The sequence below is a fragment of the Nannospalax galili genome, unplaced genomic scaffold (assembly GCF_000622305.1).
Source record: "Nannospalax galili isolate Female #2095 unplaced genomic scaffold, S.galili_v1.0 scaffold612, whole genome shotgun sequence".
Classification (NCBI taxonomy): domain Eukaryota; kingdom Metazoa; phylum Chordata; class Mammalia; order Rodentia; family Spalacidae; genus Nannospalax; species Nannospalax galili.
Window position 1 is genome coordinate 1,100,208 of NW_008333388.1, and position 22,045 is coordinate 1,122,252.

The window sequence follows — 22,045 nt, forward strand, 5'->3', positions numbered from 1 at the left end:
TCCCCTCCCCTTCCCCTCCCCTCTCCCCCTCTCCCCACCCCTGTTTTTCAGACAAGGTCTCACTGTGTAGCCCTGGCAGCCCTGGCCTGGAACTCACATTATATAGACCAGACTGGCCTCAAACTCAGAGAGATCTTCCTGCCTCTGCCCTACAGGTGTGGACAACCACACCCAAAGAGCCATTTTCTTTGCAGCTGGTATTGTCTCTGGATGTGAATGATAACCGTCAACTATTTGTCCTAAAAGAGCCTGTCTTAGGTCAGAGGAAGCTAGCTTCTAACTATTTCTCTCCCAGACAGATGGCAAACCATTTCTCTTCTTTTGGGCTCTATTTCCTCTTCTGTAGAATGAGGAGACTTACTCTAAGTCAGGCTTTCCTTTGTGATTTATAAAAGATGACCCCATTTATGGAACTTGTGCTGCTCCAGCCTGGTGGATAGTAGGGACTTTGCTGTTCATAATGAAATTTACTTTTCCCTTGACTGATGAGGATGATTCATGTTTTGAGTCCTTATGTGGTCTGGGAAACTAAAATATAGGAACGGGCACTCTGTCTGGCCTGCTGAAAACTGAAGACAAAAACCCAGCCAGAGCGAGCAGTACTGTAAAATCTGCTGCTCCCTAAATATCCACTCCAGCATTTTGGTCCAATGCAAGATCCCTTCTTTTTGTATCTTTAACTATGTGACTTTGATTTGAAATAATTACATAATTTTAAGTTTCTTTCATCTATGTTTGTTTAAAACCTAACTACGGTGTGTTTTCTTCTTATTCAAGAGATTTTTTTTTTTCATGTGTCAGGACTTTAATACTGTGCACATCAACTATAATCAAGACAACTACAAGAGGCACCTCTGTCCGTGAACACTCGCTGCATTACAGTAAGCCGAGTTTGTACTCCACCATCAGGTGTGGCTCACCAATTAGTTCACTTTGTGATGGATCATTAAGAATATTCTCAAGGGGCTGGAGAGATGGCTCAGCAGTTAAGAACATTGGTTGTTCTTGCAGAAGACCCAGGTTCGAATCCCAGCACCCACATGGCAGCTAACAACTGTCCGTTAACTCCAGTCCCAGGGGATCTGACACCCTCTTCTGACCTCCGTGGGCATTGCATGACGTGGGTGCACTTACCTACATGCAGGCAATACATGCATACACATAAAATTAAAAAATTACAGAGTGTTTTTTTTTTTTAAAGAATATTCTCAAAACTAATGTCTTATCACTTCCCCTCAGAATATCCAGTGAGAAGTTTGAGCTTGAAAGATATGAAAGATATTGAACTGCTGGACTGTCTTAAATTCCATTTGTAATTTCAGTGGAGCAAGATCCTGGATGATCCTCAATGTGGAAAAACTGTTTTTATCTTTGTTGAGCTGAAATTTTTTTTCTGATAGTTCAAGAAGATGACCGGGCAAAAGTTCATTTTTCACACAAGAAAACGCTTTCTGAAGATCCTGACTCTCAAAAGGCCCACTTGCTGGAAGTTCAGTAACTGGAATGCTGTCTCTTAGCGTTGATCCAAGTCCTCTGGGGTTCATATTGGCCTGGCTCCTTGGACAGCCTTTCAACCTGATAATGTGAGCCTGCCACACTGTTCAGTTCCGTTTCCACCCCCCCACACATACCATTCAAGAAATGTTTGATTAGGCCATAGCTGCAAAGAGGAAAATACCAATTTATACAAAGTTGGTTTTTTTGGGGATTTTTGAGACAGGGTCTCCCTTTAGTTACAGCTGGCCTCGAACTTACAGAGATCTACCTGCCTCTGCCTCCTGAGTGCTGGGACTAAAGGCATGCGCCACCACCTCCAGCTAAAACTATTCTTGAAGGAAGTTTTTCCCTTTAGTTATATAATGGATGGGTGAAAAGTTGGGTGAACTATAGTGCAACTTCATCACAGTCATGTATTCAATCCTGTATCTCTGTGACAATCTGTGGTTTATGCATGTGGTATATGCATGTATGTGTGTGCATGTGGAAGTTGACATTGAGTGTCTAGTGTCTGCTTCAGTCACTCTCCACCTGTTTTGTTTTGTTTTGTTTTGTTTTTTTGAGGCAGGGTCTCCCTAGCAGTCTCACCTGGCCTAGAATGTAGACCAGACTGGCTTCAACGATCTCAGAGATCTGTTTGCCTCGGTGCTTCCTGAGTGCTGGGATTAAAGGTGTATGCCACTATGCCTAGCATTCCACCTTAGTTTTTGATATAAGGTCTCTCACTGAACCTGGAGCTCACCAACTGGCTAAACTGGCTGGCCAGCAAGACTCCAGTATCCTCCTGTCTCCATTTCCCAGCTGGGGTTAAAGGCCTATGCCACCATGCCTGGCTTTATGAAGGTCCTGAGGATCTGAGCCCCAAGTTTGCTTGCACAGCATAGCACTTTATCCATTGAGCCATCTTCCTGATGCATCTTAAGCATCTTAAGCAGGGAACTCCTGCAGGACACATGCTCCAGGTAATTGGCAAGTGGATGACATAGATAACTATTCCCATAATTGGACCCTGGTTGTGAGGAGCATTGCTCTTTAATTTATTCTTGACTGAACCATATAAATGAATTTTTAAACAACTGAAGCTACCAGTATAAACCTGTGGTTTTTCTCTAACAAATGCTATTTACCAAGCCAACATTTCTTAGGGTCAGGGCTGCAGCTGTACCTCGTTGAAGAGACTGCTCAGTTCATCTGTGTTACAGTTCATTTGCTTCCCAGGTGCCAGAACTAGCTTCCGAGGCAGTAGTGCTGGACTAGAGTGCAAATGTGAGGATTCTAGCAGCCATACTCCTCCTGTCAGTTATCACTATGATTGCCTGGAAACCTGGTCACTGTGAGTAATAGCCAAACACCTCAGGAGATCTAAAAGCAGTGAAACTGCACTCCCAGCTTTGCATGGACTTTGTTGCCATCTGCTTGGCTGTTAGAAGCCTTCCTTCCTGGTTCTTAAGGTGCAGTGGCCAGTTGTAGATGAACAGATAGAGGAACCACAGCTAGATAGATAACAAGTATTTCTTGCCCTGGTTCAGTTTTTCTGTTTCTCATTTTATCAAAGATCTAGGTTTGTCAAACAGCATTTGTTGTGATTTTACTGTAGTTCAAAACTGAAGCTACTGCACTTTAAAGCTCATTTTTTTATATTTTTTAATTTCATATTTATGAGCGCTTCGTCTGCATATATGCAAGTGCATCTGTGTGATGCAGTTCCTGTGGAGGCCAGAAGAGGGTGTCAGATCCCCTGAAACTGGAGTTACAGATGGTTGTTAGCCACCATGTGGGTGCTGGGAAACAAACCCTGGCCCTCTACGAGAGCAGCCAATGCTCTTAACCACTGAGCCATCTCTCCAGCCCCCGGAGTTAATTTTTAATGTATATATTTTATCCAAGACTGGTCATATTTTCAGTTTATATAAACAATTTCGCTGTCTACTAGGACCATTAACTAACTACCAGTGATTTTAAGATCACTTTCATCTTCACGTTTTTACCCTCTTGTTTCTTTTTAATGGACTCCAACTCTTACTTCTTCTCTGTTTTCTTGTTTCGTAGATCAAATCCAGAGCAAGGACTGTAACAATCTTGTTTTCTACATTTGCTTAAGTGAACTTTGCTAGAGGACAGACCTTTCTGACCCAAGATTACCCATGGCCCAAACGTTAGAGCCCCTAGCACCTCCATTGGGCAGCTTACTGTCTACCTCTATGGTGACTTCCCTTTGAATTTGAAATTTGTTCTGACTTGTGGTGTGTTCATATTTTTACATCCTATTTATGAATTATGGCCCCAATCTTCCCTTCTTTCTTTGATCCCTCCAGCTTGCTTTTAGTGAAATTGTTATGAAAGATCTCAATTTGCCTTTTGTTTTAGGATAGGTTCTCTTTTCAAGGGCTAGATTGAGGATAGCTTGTTGATGATTTAGGGAGCATTTTTGTTTGTTTGTTGTAGACAGGGTCTCTCAGTGTATTACACACTGGCCAAAAACTCTTGTTCCTCTTACAGAAGCCTCCTGAGTGCTTAGATTACAGGCATGTGCCACCATGTTTGGCTTCTGCTGCTCCTTCTGAAACAAGATCAGCTGGCTCCTTCTGAGATGCCGCTCCCACATTGAATGTGCTCTGCAGTGGGAAATGGTTTGCACTGGTACACTGAGGATAGATCTCTCTCTTCCAAGAGGCTCCTTCCCCCACCCCCCACTGCCACCAGCAGTTGCCTGTCACCTCTCTGGTTTATTTCCTGTTTGTGATAAGCGCCACCCTGTTCTTAAATACATTTTCCTTGGGTTCTTTGCATAGAGGTTCTGTTGGTTGTCAGCTAGAGTCCAGAGCTCTAGCCTCGGCCTCAGGTAGAAGAAGAGGAGCGCAGGGAGGGAGCCTTCCTTTCCCTCAGGAACTGGTCGTGCCAACTGCGACATCTCGTCTGGTACCACTGCCTCTGAAACTGGTTCTGGTACCTAGTTTTGCATTAAGGTGAAAGGCGTTTTGTTTTTTTCAATTTTGTGGAGCCACTAAGCATTCACGTTTGAATGCCCTAGTGGTGCTCAGTGAGCCAGAACCTTTTGGGTCATGACATTACTTTGCCAAGTCAGTTTGCTGCAGAAAACCAAGAACAGTGAGCTGGTGCCTATGGAACTTGGCTTCCTGTGTCTGACCTGACCTTCCTCCTAAAGTCTAGTAGGCTTTACGTGGAGTGGCTGCGCTTTCAAATATGCTTTCCTTGAACTTGATTGATGGGAATGGATTTGGCTGACTGCTCACAGGGTACGATGGAGTAGAACTGTGAATTCCAAAATGAATTTTAAATTAGTGGTTTGTGGGTTTGGAATAAAGTAAGAGTTTTGTTTTTAAAATAAGAATCCTAGTTCTTTGGACACTGTTCCTACAGAGCCATTTATCTCCTTGTCACTCGTAGCCTTTTATTTAACAATGGCGTAACTATTACAAGTAAGAGCATTTTTAAAAGGAAATGTTGATCTTTGATTTGCATTTATTCTTTAAGTTTTCACTCAATAGTTATTGAGATCCTGTATGTTAATAATTAGTCATGGAATGAGTGAGCATTTAAAAGGTTTGAAGCTGTATGTCTAACAGGATTTTCGGTTCTGTATTTGATAACCCTCAGTAAGTAGCTGTGCCTCTTTGAAGAGAATAAGATCTGTGTTGTAAATAGGGAACCCAGAGACCTGGAAATTCCACTTTGAAGGCACGGCAAAAGGTGGGCCAGCTTCAAAATGGAGCTTTCTTTGCAGTCTGTGCTGAGGTTGTTTATAGTCAAGAAGAGAGTGTGGACAGTTCTTCTAAGACATCCACTTAACTTATCAATTTAGTATTGATCAGAGTGGCAATCTGTGAAAAGGGGATCAGTAGTTAAAAGACTATTTCTTTGCCACAAGTTATCTTCCTTTCAGGAGTTGCATATTTATTCTTACACTTCTTATTTCCAAATGAATGGTCTTACTGAAAAACATTGTGTTGTTTTCTAGGGAAGGATCTGTCATCTCGGAGCAAAACAGACTTAGACTGCATTTTTGGAAAAAGGGGGAGCAAGAAGGCAGCCCAGGTACCCAGCCGTGGTTTTTCATCTTGTTTGGTTCCAAAGAGCATAGGAACGTCACACTTACCCCTGAAACCTCCCCAATCCAAATAGCAACATCAACAAAACTACTTATAGAGGATTCATACAAAAACTGAATTGTCCTCTTAATAGATACGTGGTATGTATGTTTGTTACATCTGATGTTAGGACTATATCAGATGCAGGTAAGAATGCCTATTGCTGATATAATTTAAAGGAAAAATACATCCCATCGCCAGGAAGGGGAGGTCACATGGAGAGACTTTATTTTGTTTTTATTTGTTTGGCTCAGACTTCATGACTCTTTGGGTAAGAAGTGGGTAAGAAGAATATCTTCCACACTCTGGAGTACCCATCAGATCCACTTGAGGACCTTCACAGTGTTAGGCCTACCCACTGAAACCTGGAGCGTTTCAGTGGGTAGACCCTCCATTGTACATTATGGTTTGTTTCAAACCTGGAAGATTAGAATTGGGTGACTAAACTCCCTACTGAATGGGACAAACCCGTGATTTATAATCCTGATGATTCAGTTGGATTGTGTAGTGCATAGAATTTTTGTACTGTTTCCAAATGTAATAGACAGCCTTGTATATAATTTTGAAGTGAAAATATTAGAGATTTTGAGCTCTGGATTTCTGAAGATAGTGAAAATTGGTATAAGAACATCTGAAATAGCTGGGCGTGGTGGTGCACGCCTTTAATCCCAGCACTTGGGAGGCAGAGGCAGAGGCAGGCAGAGGCAGAGGCAGACAGATCTCTGTGAGTTCAAGGCCAGCCTGGTCTACATAGCGAGCTCCAGGTCAGCTTGGACTATAGAGAGACCCTGTCTCAAAAAGACCAAAAAAAAAAGAACGTCTGAAATACATGGTTACTACCGTTACTCAGTGGATCTGATGTGTCATATTTATGTTCCTTTATTGGTTTCTGGCTAAAGCCTTTGGTGGCCATAGAACAAAAAGACAACTTCTTTTGTTTGTCTTTGGGGTTTCTCCAGACTGACTGACAGGAAGTCTTTTTTTACCCCCAGGGTGGCAGATACTTTTATTTATGTTTAGGGCCTCTAGAATTACCCCCAGTGAGTGGTTTCGTTGGGCTGTTTCCTTTGCAGGTTGGGGCTGAGTTTCAAAGCTCCTAAAGCCCAGAAAACTTCCTCATAGGAGAGGAGAGGCTTCTAACCCTGAGTCAGACTTCTATCCGGTCTATTCATGGTCCTCATAGAGAGCCTCAAGCAAATTGCCAGTGCTTGGCTCCCATCCCAAATCAGTTACAGCCAAGTTCAGGGTTAGGTGCAGGCATCAGAATTTTTAAAATAGGAGAAAATTGTTTAAAATATTTTTTTAGGGCTAAGGAGATGATGGTTCAGTGGATAAAGTGAAGTTAGCACCCCCAAAACTCACATAAAAAGTTTGGTGGGTTTGGTGTCCCACCTGTAGTTGCAGCTGGGAGATGAGATGGTGGTTGAAAGGGGGATGTGTAAGACCAGAAATCTCTGGGATAAGCCAGACTAACTGAGCGAGAGACCCTGCCTCAATGTATAAGGTAGAGAGCAATGGAGGAAGAAACCAGACATCAACCCCAAGCGTACACGTGTACACATACACTCACGCACATCTGGACACACATGAATAGGCATACATACCATACATGCGTAGGCAAAACCAAAAACCAAATTTAGTCTCTCCATCTGATCCAGGCAAGGACTGCAGTGTTTGGTAAGGAGACAGGGTTAAGAGTACCAGGGAGGCCCAGAGACAGCCATACTGAGAGAGCTGCTCTACTGTTGCCCCTGTGGCTAGAGCTTCTTTAAAACTTTATATACCCAAGTCACTCAAGAAACTTGTTGAACTGCAGATTCTGGTTCCCAGATCTGAGCCAGGCCTTAATAGTCTGCATGTCTGTGGGATCTGTGACTGTTGTTAGTCCAGGTACACAATGAGGAGATGGGCCCTTGTATACTTACACATGTATGCAGAAAGCAATCTAATTAATTATGCTTAATACAGCAAGCAGTTGTCACTCTAAGCAGAGTCACTTCCATCTCTGGCATACATTGGGCTTTGTACACTAAGGTATGGCTATACCTCTCTTGAACAAAGTGTTGCTAAGAAACCTTATGGTGTGAGTTATAACAGCCTGCACAGCCAAGGGCAAAAGGTCCTTGATCGGGTTGGTTTGAAAATACTTCTTTTGGCTCTTCTTCTCAGTTGGATTGTTGCTGTGTTTTCCTCCCTTGACCTCCATGGCAACATTGGCTTGAATTTATGTTTGGCATTGCCAAGCATTGTGTCTAATGATTTCATTGTATCTAATGAAGAAATTGATCTATGGTACTTTACACGTGGACTTTTTCATCTGTCAAGTGCAGGTAGCTGAGACAGTGAGCAACTTAAAAGACAAAGGACTTTCCCCAGAATGGGCCTGATCCAGTGTGGCACATGGTAGGGGTTCAGCAAATTGTTATTTCCTCTTTCTTAAAAAATGGACTTACTTTTAATGTATTTTAAAAATCATTGTTTGTATAACTTTGGGTCAGGTATTTGAAATATCTTTTCCTTTTGAAATGTTTGTTCAACAAATATCTTGTCTGAGAACGGGAGCTATGCATCAACCTACTTTCTATGCCACACACATTTACTGATGTCCATAGTAGGTTCTGGAGAGAGGATTTAGTGAATATTTCCTCATGCTAGTTTGTTTTTTGTTTGTTTGTTTGTTTTTTAAAAAGCCCAGTTTGTTGGCTTTCAGACATTGTATCTCAGGCTAGGATAGTTTTTCATAGTGTTAACTGTTTTCTTGTTGCTATGGAAGTTAAAGTATCCACGTCACCATAGGGATTCTGTTCTGACTTTATTGGTACTTAGCTTTTCTTCCAGCTATAGAGGCTGCAGGGTGCAGAGCGCAGTTCTGTCTGAGGCTGACTGTTTAGAAGTACTTGCGTGATGAATGGAGGAGCATTGCAAACTGCATTACTCAGAGAACCTTTGATGAGCTGCACTGTGTGGAATGGCTGGCTGTGCTTGTCTAATTTTCAAGTCCTTCCTTTCCTCAACTTTGTGCTACAGTACTTGGAAGAGTGTGAAATGTTCCTAAATTGGAACTGCCTGCACCCTTTTCAGAGACAAATAAATGGCCCAATATATTGAGTTGAAATTGCTTGGGCCTTGAGAGGTGCTTGTTATGGCTAGGAGTTGTCTGTGTGTTCTTGTCTGTGTTTGTTTTCTCCCTTGGTTTGCAGATTGAAGTTGGAGACACTGAAAAATAAATTCCATTAGTTCCTATCTGGTTGAACTTCCTGATACTCCTGGTGTGTTCCCCCTCTCATTTTTTCCCTCCCCCACCTTCCCAGTTTCCTTCCTCTATCCAGCTTATTTCCTGATTCAGCCTTATCACTAGAGAAAATACTCCTAAACCATATCGAGAGTTGGAAATGTGTTACTAACAGTTTCACTTTGTTTTTTTAAACAACAGGCCTCTGGCATAGGCTCTTGGCAAGTAATTGTCCACGGCTTCAGCTGTATAACTGAGTCAGAACCTTGTTTTGTATTTTGCTCTCGTAGGCTCCCCAGTTCGTGATGGCTGTCTGCATGATTTCTCTGTAGTCTGTACCTCCCTCATATCACATGCCCACTTTCCTGTCTCAATGATTTCAGTCTGAAAACTATCTCCATGTAGACGCTTCTGTTGGTTGGATTCATTGGCTGTTTTAGATATCCTTTCTTCTGCTTGGATGCAGTAGCTTATATCCCTGATGGAGAAGATGATGGCAAAAAGAACTCATTTCTTCAGAATGTTCAAATAATTCTTACTTAAACTATCTTTGAATTGAAGGCTGTTTCTCCTTTTGCGCTGGATTTTCATCTTAATGACCTATACTACTGTGCTAGGTTAGGTTTTGCAAATGGCTTATAAGATGAGGCTCTCCCTTTCTGTAGTATCTTACATGCCCACCTTGCTCACTCACTGCAGAGGGCACCAGAAGGGCAGGTGACTCTGTCAGCATGGTTGTTTATGGACTTCTGTAAAGAACCTTCTAGTTAGAGATAGATTTGACCTAAGCTCATAATGTACCATATGATACCCTTTTCTGGATTTTTTTCCCATCAATAATGGCTTCCATAATACTTGTCATTATTTGACAGTTGATAACAGAATCCAAATTCAAAATAGTGTAAGTTGTGACATTTAGCCCAAACTATTTTTTTACTTCTTTAAGATAAAATTTTATTAGATATATAAAGTCTCATTGGATTCTGAAAACATCTAATTTGGTAGCACTTATGTGAAAATTAAGTTAAAGGATAGGTCATATAACCTGACCCCCGTTTAACGCAGGCTGAGTTGTAGCATGTGTCTGCTTGAACATAGGCAGGATCTCCAGTGCGAGGGCTGCACCTGTGTGAATGCCATAGGCCTTTTGCTTGTTTTCTGCTTGTAGGCTGCCTTGTTCTGTTCAGAACTGGGCAGTGCAGTATTTTAAAGGAACATGCTTGGAACACATTTGAGATCAAAGATTTCTGGAAAGCGTGCTCTGCACTGGAACAGGTGACAGAATTAGGCATGTTTAGCAGGTGACCAATTAGGGAAAAGGAAGCAGGAGGGCTGCTAGTTAGACCCATAGAGAGATTTCTGCTCAGGGAAAGGAAGCAGCCCAGGCCGACCACTGTCCAGCCAAGGATGCACTTTGTCAGGTTCTGGCAGGAGATCTTGTACGGGTAAGAGCGAGTTAAAGCCTCTGAGCGCTCAGCCCTTACTCTCTGATTCTGGAGGAAGAACATATGGAATCACCCATGTGACTTACTGCTGACATGCCAGATTTGCCTCGAGGTTTCGGGTTTTCCTAGGCTGCTAGGAAACATTACTTGATTTTTCTTGTTTCTCATACTGGACTACTGGACTTTGTCCTCTTATGTTTTCTCTGGGGGATAGTTTTGAAATACCTTTGGGTATTCAAACCAGAAATAAATAAGCTTGAGGAACAGTAGCAGGTTGTCTCTTAGCTGATTCAAGACTTAAAGAGTTATTTGAGAGGCTGAGTGTCAAGGGTAAGATGGCTTTCTCGGATGTCCCTGTTGAAAGTTTTTTTACCTATGAAATTAGAGTGCTGAATTATATATTCTGTTTGCCACAGAGGGCCTCAGCAGTGCCTGTTTCACCTGCTCTCACACGTTGACCCTCGTCACTTCCTCATAGGAAGGTGGAGTCCAGTTCCACTTCCCCAACCTGGGTTAGCTTTGCTTGTTTACAACCAATAGACAGAGGCTGTGTTGAGGCTGTGTGAGCTAGAATGTTTGCTCTTGGAGCCTTAAGGTCAGTAGTGTTCAGCATTGAGCTGCTACACTGAGAAAACCCAACACCCACATGGAGAGAGCCCTGATCTTGCTGATGTTGGGAAAGGCCACAGAAAACTGACAGTAGAGCCAGGCTGTGAGGACAGGAGCTGTAGACAGACGGGCACACAAAAGGCCTCAGACTCCAGTGCCAGTGGGGTCCTTGCTTGTCAGTGTAAGTGGGTGAGCAGTCGTTGAGATATGGAAAATGAAAGAAGTTGGTGAAGACTCTAGAACCAAATCCCTCACGATGATGGCGATGACAGTATATACTTTCCCGACAGGTGATATTCATGCCTGTTCTAAACACACTGCTCCTTTGTCATTGGCTTTCCTGGGAACCCAGAAAGTTGGTAGCTTTCCATGCTTGTGTGTAGAATTGCATAGTTGAGCTTGCTGTTTCCTCCATCAGTGTGCAGAGCATGTTGTCCCTAGATAGGAACAGCCTTGACTGCCCTCCCTCTTTTGCCATTTGAACTTCTGTCTTCCTTGTGCTTCAGTGCCTGCCAAAGGCCTCAGGACGCAGGAGACGGGGACTCTGTGGGTCGGGGGGCACTGTGCGGCAGGAGTGGGGTATGGGGGTGGTATTGGCCATGGGGGTGATTGCTTGGCTTCTGGAGAAATCACTGCAGTGAGCAAGAATCATCACAGAGCTGCTTTTCCTATAGAGCCCAGCTTTTGATAAAAGGAAGAGGAGCAAGCTATTGACTTTTAGGTGCCCATTCTATCAGTGGTCTGTTAATCACAGAGGATAAATTATTGCTTTTCAGAAACAGGAAGAGCTCCCTTGGCTTGAAGGCGTCTGTGCCTTTCTTGTATCTGTTTTCTACTTTATTGGTAGCGGCTCTCCTCCAGCCATTTGCTCCTTGGGGGGTTTGTTAAGGACTGAAGGGAAACTGAAGGGAGCTCTTTTGATTTATCTTCTATCCTTTCCTTTTGGTCACTCCTCTGGGCTAAAATAGCCGAGTTGGCTTTAATATGTCGCCATTAGAGACCAAACATTAGCTGAAATAAACCATCATGCCTCACAATGAAAAATGTCCCCTGATTGGCTAATTAATCAGTCAAAGGGGAATGACATGGCTCTTGGCTTGAGGGACTCTGCTAGAGAGAAACAGGCTGTTGATAAATGGTTTGCCAACAAATTCATATATCAAGGAAACTTAGTCATTTTTTAACTACAGTTTGTGTGACTGCAATTTTTTCCAACTTTTTCTTTTCTGCTGCTCTTGCTTTTTAAGCAGCATTTTTGTGGTGTTGATAGAAAAATCAAGGATTTTAGAGATGAGAAAATAAATGCTTTCTATTTATCCATATCTGCTAGACTGATTGGCTTTGACTGTCTGGGTTTATCCATAGGTAAAATCAGACAATTTTCTCACAAATAATTTGTGAAATTATCTTTTCCTGACTTCCTTCAAAGTTGAGTTGTCCAGGCTGTCGTTCATACTGCCTAAGGATATAAGTCCTGGCCTGAGTTGTTGCTGGCAGTGAGCTGCTGGGCAAGTCACTTACCCTGTTTGAGTTCCTATTTTCTCATTTTAAATGGGGGCTAATAAGGGGCTTCCCTGCCAGCCTGTAAGGATGAAGGAGGTCACCTGTGAGCCATCTTCCAGCAGTGGCTGCACATTGAATGGATGCATGACATGCTCACTGTTTTTTTTATCAAATTAATATTGCATACAGATATGAAAACATTAAGCTGCATCAGACACCTCACAGTGGAAAACAGCATTCCTCACTCGCCCACTGCTGCCCCAGCTCCCAGCCCTGCTCCCTGTAGCACCTTCAGTTCTTGTACCTTCCTATTTTAACATTAGATCATATATTGACATTTCTTCCCTTTTCTTTTTGAATTTGTCTAAGTTTTATTCTTAATGCAGGATAAAACTTCCATTCCTAAAATGCATCCCATGCTACCCTGGAAAGACACAGCAAATTCCCAGGATCTCCAAGGGAGATGTGTGAAAGGCGATGCTAAGGACTGGGGGGGTCTGCAATCCCCCCTTCCTGTCCTTCCCCTTTCAGCAGAGCATGCTGCTCCCCACTGTGATTCCTCTCTTCTATGAGTCCCTAAATAAAGAACCAAACAATCCATCCCTATTTAAAGAAACAAAATACCTCAGATATGGTGCCAGGACATGAGGTTATGGGCCACGAAGAGATGAAGGGAATAGAGGCCTATCCTCGTCTACTTCGGGGCCTCCTTCCTGCTGCATCCTGTGGCCCCTGTGTGTCTGCCGCATCTGCTGGCACCTGCACGTAGCAGACCACTGGCTACAGACACAGCAGCTCCTCACTGCCATCATGGGAGACTGTTCCTCAGGACCATGGTGTTTGTTTGATGTTAGATACTGATCCACAGAATGGAGGGTTTCAGGGTACTCGGGCCCTTCTTGGGTTCCATGACTATATTCTTGCTCACAAGGAAAAAGGAGAAGAGCATTTGGTGGTGCTGCTGCACAGGCACTGTGGGCTGGACGAGGAAGGAAAAGAATGGTGCGTCTGGAAGGAGCCCTTGCAGGAGGCCAAGTGAAAGCCACCCATGGACATTTCTCCACGTATTAACTAACACCTGGGCTTCTTTTGGTAGCTTAGGGTTTAGACCATTTTATAGCTCAAGCTAAGCAAAATAATGTACTGTAACATTTCTGCAACTTTGTTGTTTTGTGATGGAAAAAAAGGGGCTTTCACTTGGCTTCCTGCAAGGGCTCCTTCCAGAAGCACTGCTCTTTTCCTGTTCTTGTTTCGTGGATAGAGCACTATGCCCCGTTGTCCCTGAAAGTATTAAGCGTTCGGATTCAGACTGCTACCTTCTCTCTCTTGAATGCCTCTGGGTTTTTTGTTTTTTGTTTTTTTTTTTTTGGCTTTGGTTGCGTTCTCATATTGGAGGATTCCCACTTAGTTCAGTCATCCTTTGCTGTTCATGCTGATTTAAATCAGTTAAGGAAATGCTCCACTCCTCTTTAACATAGTACTTGAAACTCTTGCAAGAGCAATAAAAAAAAAAAGAGAGCCAGGCGTGGTGGTAAAAAGAGAGCCAGGCAGCACTCGGGAGGCAGAGGCAGACGGATCTCTGTGAGTTCCAGGCCAGCCTGGTCTACATAGTGAGTTCCAGGCTTCCAGCTGGGGCTACAGGAAGACCTTGTTTCAAAAAGACCAAAAAAAAGAAATGCTGTTGGGGGCCTCTTCAGAGACAGGCATCCTTTCTGACTGGTGAACTTTGCTCTAAGGGATCCTGGGAAATTTGTGCTTTCATAGGGAACCTCTAGGTGGCTAGGTTCTGTTTCTCCACAACAGTACTCTGGTTTGGGTGGCATGAGCTTGGGCTGTGCTATCTGGAGTGGGGAGGGCCTCACTCCCACCCTCACCTCTCTCCTTCCCATCAGTGGGCCTTTCCCCTGCCCTCCAGCCACAGCTCAGCTCCTGTCAGCAGAAAGGCTCAGACTCTTTGTTCCCAGAAATGACACCCTCTGTCACCTCCATGTTTTTATTTTAAAGGGAAAAGCGGCTGGTGGCCCCTATTCAGCAAATTAGATAGGGCCTACTCCTGGGTCATTTAACAAAGTTACTCCAGGGAAAGGGATTGGAAGCACTTAGGAAAGCCCTCTCAAATAGAAAGAAAAATTTGTTAAAAGATTATATTTCCAAAATATAAAACTATTTTATCTAAAAATATTCAGGAGAGGTAGAGATGGCTGTCAGTTTCAGATCATATCCCTGACATGGAAGGAAGGGTTTATTTGGGCCCATGATTCAAGGCTACAGTCCATCATGGCAGGAAGGCACACACATTCAGGTCTTGTCTCCTCAGTTAAGCCTTTCTGGAGACACTTGCATAGACATACCTAGAAGTGTATCTCTGTGGTGATTCTAAGTCTAGTCAGGTTAACAGTGAAGATTAACCATTACAGTTATGCATTGTATTAAACATTGCTCAGAGTGAGCTTCGGCAGTGCAGCTGCTTTCAACAGAAAACTATTTATTTTTCAGAGCTGATAAAGAACCTTCTATGTCACAGATCGTTAAGTTGTCTTCGGTCACAGAAAATGCAAGGTGTAGAGTAGTTGCAAGCTTAATGACCTCATAAAGGAGCAAACAGAAATCCAAAATGTGGGACATAGTTCATGACAACTGACACAATTTCTACAGTAAGCCAGTGGTGTGGGAAGAAGGGGACGGTAGTATGGGAAAGAAGGCGTGCTGCATATAAAGAGACCTCAAGCAATCCAGGTGGCCAGATGTACTATGGGGGGTCTGCTCTAGACTTCATCGGAACCATGAAGCATACATAAGAGATGTCTGGAGTCTGATTATGGAGGTGTATTAGATGATACCAAGGAATTCTATTTGAAGTACTAATGGCATTGTGATTGTGTAAGGAAATTTCTGTGCTTCTTAACGATTTTTTGTTTGTTTTGTGCTGCCAGAGCTCAAACCTAGGGCCTTGCACATACTAGTCAAGCAGTCTGTCACTGAGCTGCACTGAATGCTTAATGATATTTTAACAACATATACTGAAGGTATAAAATAAAATGGCATAGGGCCTGGTGTTTGTTTTAGTAAAGAACAATATGGCAAAATCTTATGAATTGTTGATAGGAGTGTTGGAACATGTTAATTTTTTTGTATTATTTGTTAATTTTTTTTACAAAAAGTTTATTAATGATGCATTTTTAACATTTATTTAGCTCCACCAAAGGACAGTTTAAATATGTTGTGTGGTCATCCTTTCGTCCTAGTTTACTCTTTTAAAGTCCTTTCAATAAGTCTTTTTGTCATGTGGATTAATAATATTAGAAGTCAGGATGGAAGAAAGATGGTTGTTATAAGAAAATAAATGTTTTGGATGTTCTTGGAGCATATCACCAACCCTTTGAGCACACTCACATCCATAGAGAATCCCCTCCTTCCAGTCATCATGTGCACCCCACAGGACAGGAGAGAGGCATGGGAGTAGAGTTCCTGGTTCCTGCTGTGCCTGATGTCATCCTGTCTTGTGGCTGGAAGGTCAAGGCTGGGATAGAACAGGTAACAGGAAGGCTTAGGACTACAGGTAACTGAGAAAGCTGGACTGTCCTTTGGCAGAGGTAGAAATTCCAGAATGAGAGAGGCTTCATTTTTATTATTTTTAAAGATATTTTTATTTTACATGTGTTTTACCTGTGTGCAGTGCTCATAGAAGCCAGAAGAGGGTGCCAGATCCCCTGGAACTCGAGTTACAGACAGTTGCCAGGGATAAAGTAGTGTGTCTTCAAGTCATGTGGGTGCTAGGAACCGAACCTGAGTCCTCTGCAAGAGCGTCAGTAGTCTTAACCTCAGAACCATCTCTCTAACCCCATGAGAGCAGTTTTTAAAAACATTTTTATTGGGTTTTTGTGATTTTCATAAAATAATTTGATGGTATGTAGATCTCCCCTATCTGCACCTCCCTTTACAAGCACTCCCCCAACTTAATGTACTCTATTATATATATATAATAAAGCCTATAGAGTCTTAATTTGTGTGTCCAAATGTCCTTCAGTGTGGGTCCATCCACTGGAGCCTGGTTAACTTACTAAGAGTCCCATCCTTGAAAGAGACTGTCTCTCCCCCTCCCAGCAAGCATCAGTTGCCAAATTTTCCTTAGATTGGGTAAGGTTTCTTACCCACTTCCCCATGTCTGTTCTGGGATTTTGTCTGGTTTGAGCTTGCATGGTATTTGTGTATACTGACACCATTGTGTGAGTTCATATGAGTGACTATTGTCCAGAAAACTGTTTCCTTATTTCTGGCTCTTACAGTCTTTCTGCCCTCTCTTCCACAATGATCCCTGAGCCTTGGGAGGCAGGTTTAATACAGGTGTCCCATTCAGGGATAAGTGCTCTGCAGCCTCTTGTTCTCTGCACATTGACCAGTTGTGGGTTTCTATGTTCATCACCATGTGCTGCATAAGGAAACTTCTCTGGTGATAATTGAGAGATGAGAGCCATTTTAAAAGGGGATTGTTTCCATGGAGTGAGGGGTGGTGTACAGAGCTGATCCCTGTCTGGAGTATTTGAGTTTGATTACTAACCCGAGTGAAGGTTATTTCCACACCTGTGAAATTTGCTGCTGCCTGTGAAGTACTAAGCGTCTTTGGTGTCTGCATCACTCACTGAGTATGACAGAAATTTGTCTGTCTGCCATTGTGACCAGGTGTGATCAGCCCTGAGCGCCTCATCTTAATCCTCAGTGTGTGCCAGCAGAGGGCGTTTCTTGGAACTGTGCACTGCGGGCTTTGTGACTCCTCCAGAGGTTTCTGGATTCAATGCATTCCCTTCCCTTCCCCTAACTGCGTTTTTATCTGCTTGTTTGTTTGAGTCTTTGGGTCCTTCTCTGTGAACATTGTTTATCAGGAGGATGCAGTGGTGCTTTCCCCGTCTTCCTGTCTCTTTTGCATTAGAGGAGCAATACCTGAATTTACAACCTTTCGGTAGCTCTTGTGTGTGGTATTTTCTTTGTCACTGCAACCAGCACATCCGTGGCTAGTGATGAAGTAGTGTGTCTTCAAGCAGCTGTGTTCTTCTACCAGGCAGGAGTCTTGATGCCCCTCACATGGCCATTTTTCAGGAGTTGAATTAGAATACTATCAGGAACTTTCTTTCAAAGGTAAAATGCCTGACTTATTTTTATCTAGGCATAGTTTTTTTTAATAGAGATTGTTTTAAAAGTCAGGAACTTACGTTCAAAATCTCAGTTCTGGCACTTAACCATAAGAGTGCTTCTGGGTGAGGACCTGGCTGCGTGCCCACTCTGGGCCTCTACTTCTCTACTTGGGAAAGCTTGAGTGACGGCGCACACTCACCTTACAGTTGGTGAAGTAAGATTCGAAAGCACTGGGCGAGTCTATGAGGCACAGAGCAGATGTAAAGAGTCACCAGCACCTTTGGCAAAACAGCAAATACCTGGATCGTGGTCACAGACTCCTCTAGCAGAGGAGACGTCAAGCTGGAGTTTTGGTTAACAGTCTCTCAGGAGGACCCCGTCTGGTTTCTTTGCTTCCTCCACGCCTTGCCTTCCTTTGCAGGTGGTCATGATTATTCCATGATGCTAAGGAAAAAGCCTCTGAATTTTCTGAATTTTGTTTTTTCGTTCAGTTCTTTTGTTTATTTTCTTAATGTCACCATGCTGGGGTTTATGTGTGCTAGACATGTATTCTACTGCCGAGGTATATCCCAGCCCTGTTTAGGTATTTTTTGTTTATCTGTTTGTTTTTGAGACAGGGTCTCCGGGTGTAGCCCAGACTAGCCTCAAACTTAATTGCCCTGCTTGCCCTTCTGCATGCTAGATCACAAGTGTGTAGTGTTCCCTGTCCTCACCAAGGTTTTTGAGTCATTAGGATTCCATTTTTAGTAGCAGTGTTTTCATAAGTATGTCTATGTCAGTCTTGCTAAGTGTGAATAATGAAATCTAGAGTAGATGACACCTGCCCAAGGATTCTTCCTTACTCTAAGTTAAGCTTGGCCAGATTTATGGTCTCTGTACTTGATAGTGTGGATCCTGCTAAGCTGAGCACCTTGCCTTGGCTATAGGGAGGCCCGGAGGAGAATGGTGTCCTAGGATGGCATAGTGCTAAGGATTTGTGTTTGTTCTCAGTCAGATCATGTAGATTGACTCCATTCTGTTGTCTCAGTTAGCCATGTCTAAAAGAAGCCCAGTTTACTCAATAGCACTCAGTAAGAGAATCACAAAACAGTGGTACCTGGCCTGGGTGCAGCCCTATGGGACTTGTGATTGCAGCAGCGCTCTTCAGCAATAAGTGGCTCTTCAGTTACACAGGTTCATTTCTACGTGCTGTTTACATTCACCAAGTTCTGTACATCAGGCTCTTACTAGGTTATAGCCTTGAATCCAAGGTCTCACTTTGTGTCAGTGGCAGCAGAGGTAGAACAATGTAATTTAAATCAAAACTGAAGAAACAAAACAGTCTTCCAGACCAGAAGTAAACAGAAATGAGGCCACATAGTAGCAAGAACAGAGGTACTGTCATCTTACTGTACAACAGTCACTCTGCCCTTCAGTTATATGACCTCCACCAGGAAGTCAACATCTCTGATCCTCAGTGGTCAGCCAGCAACACTAACCTAGCACTGGCTAACCAGGGCCCTCCTTTAAACATTGTCAAAAGTCATCCTAATGAGAAAAACTTCCTTTGTCCAATAGTCCTTGAACACTGTCTTCCCTTGACCTCTTACCAACTCATTCTGCCTAAATGGCCATAGGACTATGTCTGTAGATGACAGGCCTCTACACTCAGTCACATGCAGGAGTCACACTTTTGTCTGATATACCACAGTTAAGAGATAACAGTGGTAGGATCACACAACCGTGGAATTGTCACACTCTTGGATTTGGCCTGAGTGACTCTGCACTTCTCTGGAGGCCTTCTCCTGATCAGGCCACTCACCTGGACATTTTAGACCCATTCAAAGCCAAGCAGGCATGGTGGGTGCTGAACTGGCATCTTCTGTGATGAATATAGAAGGCAGAATAAGGTGCACTGTAGAGCCAGGCCAAGGAAGGAAAGAAATGAAGCAACACCGCTTCACCTGCCTGACAGCTCTCAGGCCTCAAAGCAAACCCTTTGTCTGTCCCTAAAAGGCACGGTGCTGGGACACTTGCACCTGAGCTTTAGTCTCATCGGTTTTACTCATCATTCTTAAATGGATTTCAAGCTACATTGTAGGATTGTAATAAAACATCTAATAGTGAGTCTGCCTGCCATTTTGTGTGTGTTGGGGGGGTATATGTCCAAATATAGCAGAATAAATTCCGAATTGAAATTTTAAAATTTTTAAATGACAGAAGAAGGAAACTTCTCTCAAACTGTTTTATTTAAATAATTTAAATATGCTATAGCTTATTAGTTTTCTAAGAAAGTAGAGGTCTTTATTTCTAATTCCTTTGCACATGTATATTTGGGCACAAACTCTCATTTTGTTAAAATTGATGTGGAAGAAGGGACAACAGTTTTTACAAATAGCAGAAAATGATGTGCAGACAAAATGCATGACTGAGCATAACGATCGTAACCAGTAGGGAAAGAAATGATAAGCCTCTGCTCTTACAGGGCAGGCTGATGGCCTTTCCTTTGACCTCTGTCACGACCTCCGAAGTGATGATTGTGTACCACACAGATAATTCTTTGAGCACAATTTGGAAACGGGATGTTTTCTGAGAAGCTGGCAGCAGGTGGGGCTGCTGAGTGGTAGCTTGCTGACTGCTGCCCCTTCCTGCCTGGCAGTGTCACCTGGCGAGCTGACCCAGTGTACTCTAGGCACTGCCGGAGCCCACAATTGGCATTTTAAACAGACTCCTAGGTAACTGTGGTGTGTGATTTCAGAAACAAATTCAAAAGAAGTCCTTATCCTCTGTTTAAAAATAAAAGAGGACTTCCCTTTTGAGAGCTGCAGAACCAACAGGTAAGGTCTTGGAGTGATTCACGTTTACCCGGCTGACTGCCAGAGAGTGCTCCCATATACCTATCCATGATGCAGCTTTGTAACTACCTAGACTGTCTTTACCCAGGAGCCCTAACTGCTAGCTTAGCTGATGGAAAGAAACCAGATATTCTTTCTTCTTTAATCTTTTCCACTATGAGACTGGAGATGTAGCTCAGTTGGTAGAGCACTAACCTCACATGCATGAAACCCCTAGGTTCAATCCCCAATATTAAATAAACCAGGTGTAGTGGCCATTGCCAGTCTGGGTTGCATGAAACCCTGTCTCAGAACAACAGCAGTAATTGTTATTGTTGTTTCCATGATTGTGTTTTATACATATCAAGTGAAAATATGCCATTATACAAATGTATTCTTTTAACTGTGCTAGTTAAAAACTGGTAAAAGCAATATATACTCACAGTACCACCTTCTGATCTATTTCCTGTTATTTTTAAGACAGTGGATCTGGGAGGGGTTGACGTCAGCTTGCAGTGATTCCTCCTTGCAGCTAAGGAAGGACTTCTCTTAATGCCTCAGTAGCATGTGCTTTTGCTTATGGACACACACTCATCATTTAACACGTTACCCAGATCACATGTGCTCGAAGAGAAAACCAGGTACATTTTCCCATAATGTGGCTGCCCAATTTATTCAAAGAAATATGCATGTCCTTAGGACCCAGCCTTACCATCTGCTTTTCTCTTGTAGAATAGCTCTTACTCCTGAAAAATCAGTTCAATACTTGGCTTTTCTTTGCTTACAAATATTTGCTTTTAATTTTAATTATGTAAAGTAGTTGTTCAGTTTCTCATTTAATCCCTTCTCCAGAACCTTAAGCTTGAAGGACTGGGATTTTCCTATCTAATGTGTCAGATTTCTTCTCTTTGTCTGAAAGGACATAAGTTTCCTAATTACCAAACGTTGAAGTTAATAATTATATTTCTGTGGCAAGAACGTGTGATTGGTTTTCTTTTTCATTATTTGAAAATACCGGAAGATAATTTGTAAGCCCTCTGGCCATACAAGGCCCCAGAAGTGAAAGTGAATTTCACATGCCACGGTGCTCTGCTGTACTTAGGTTTCTTCTAAATCTCAGGCTGGGGCTTCTCTTTTATTTTGAATAAAACAGCGGTTTGCTAATCCATCTTAAACTACAGTAGTCTATATGACAGATCTGTTTAACTTTAGAAAGATAATCGCTTGTTTAATAGTACATGTGTTCCAAATGTTGAGACAGTAGGCAGACTACCACCATTGGACAGCTCAGTCTCTGCCCAGCATGTTTGACCTCCATGCAGAGGTTCTATAACGTTGGACCAACCTTCATTAGGAAGTGAGTGGCTTAGCGATACCTACAAAGCTGTGTATTTTGGAGCTCTTGGTTTAGACAGCACACTTCCAGGGCTGTCTCCTTTTAGGTCTCTTAGACCCTGTGAAGCAAGAAAACTGGGAATGAAACAGGAGCTCAGGTACCAGTGACAAGGACCTAGCTAGAAAGGGCCAGGAGCCCCACCTGATCTGCACAGCGGCAGCAGTAGCATTCTCTGCTACCCTCTTAACCAGGCTGCAGATTGACACATTTGGGGCAGAGGAAGACTGGGAGTAGATCACCTTTAGTTTAAGCTGTGCCATTTTCCCTCTTGTTAGTTCCTAATGTCAGCATTGCTGTAGAGCAAGGTTTCC

At 43.0% G+C, this 22,045-nt stretch overlaps 1 protein-coding gene across 2 annotated transcripts in view; it reads left to right on the plus strand.

The window, feature by feature from the left end:
* The window catches only part of Pinx1 (PIN2 (TERF1) interacting telomerase inhibitor 1), a 67,288-nt gene that overhangs the window by 15,250 nt on the left and 29,993 nt on the right, over nt 1–22,045 (plus strand). For both annotated transcript variants that reach the window (XM_008828095.3, XM_008828096.3), the window contains one exon: nt 5,477–5,553. In XM_008828095.3, the coding sequence (XP_008826317.1) occupies nt 5,477–5,553 (77 nt within the window). The remainder of the gene's footprint in view (nt 1–5,476; nt 5,554–22,045) is intronic.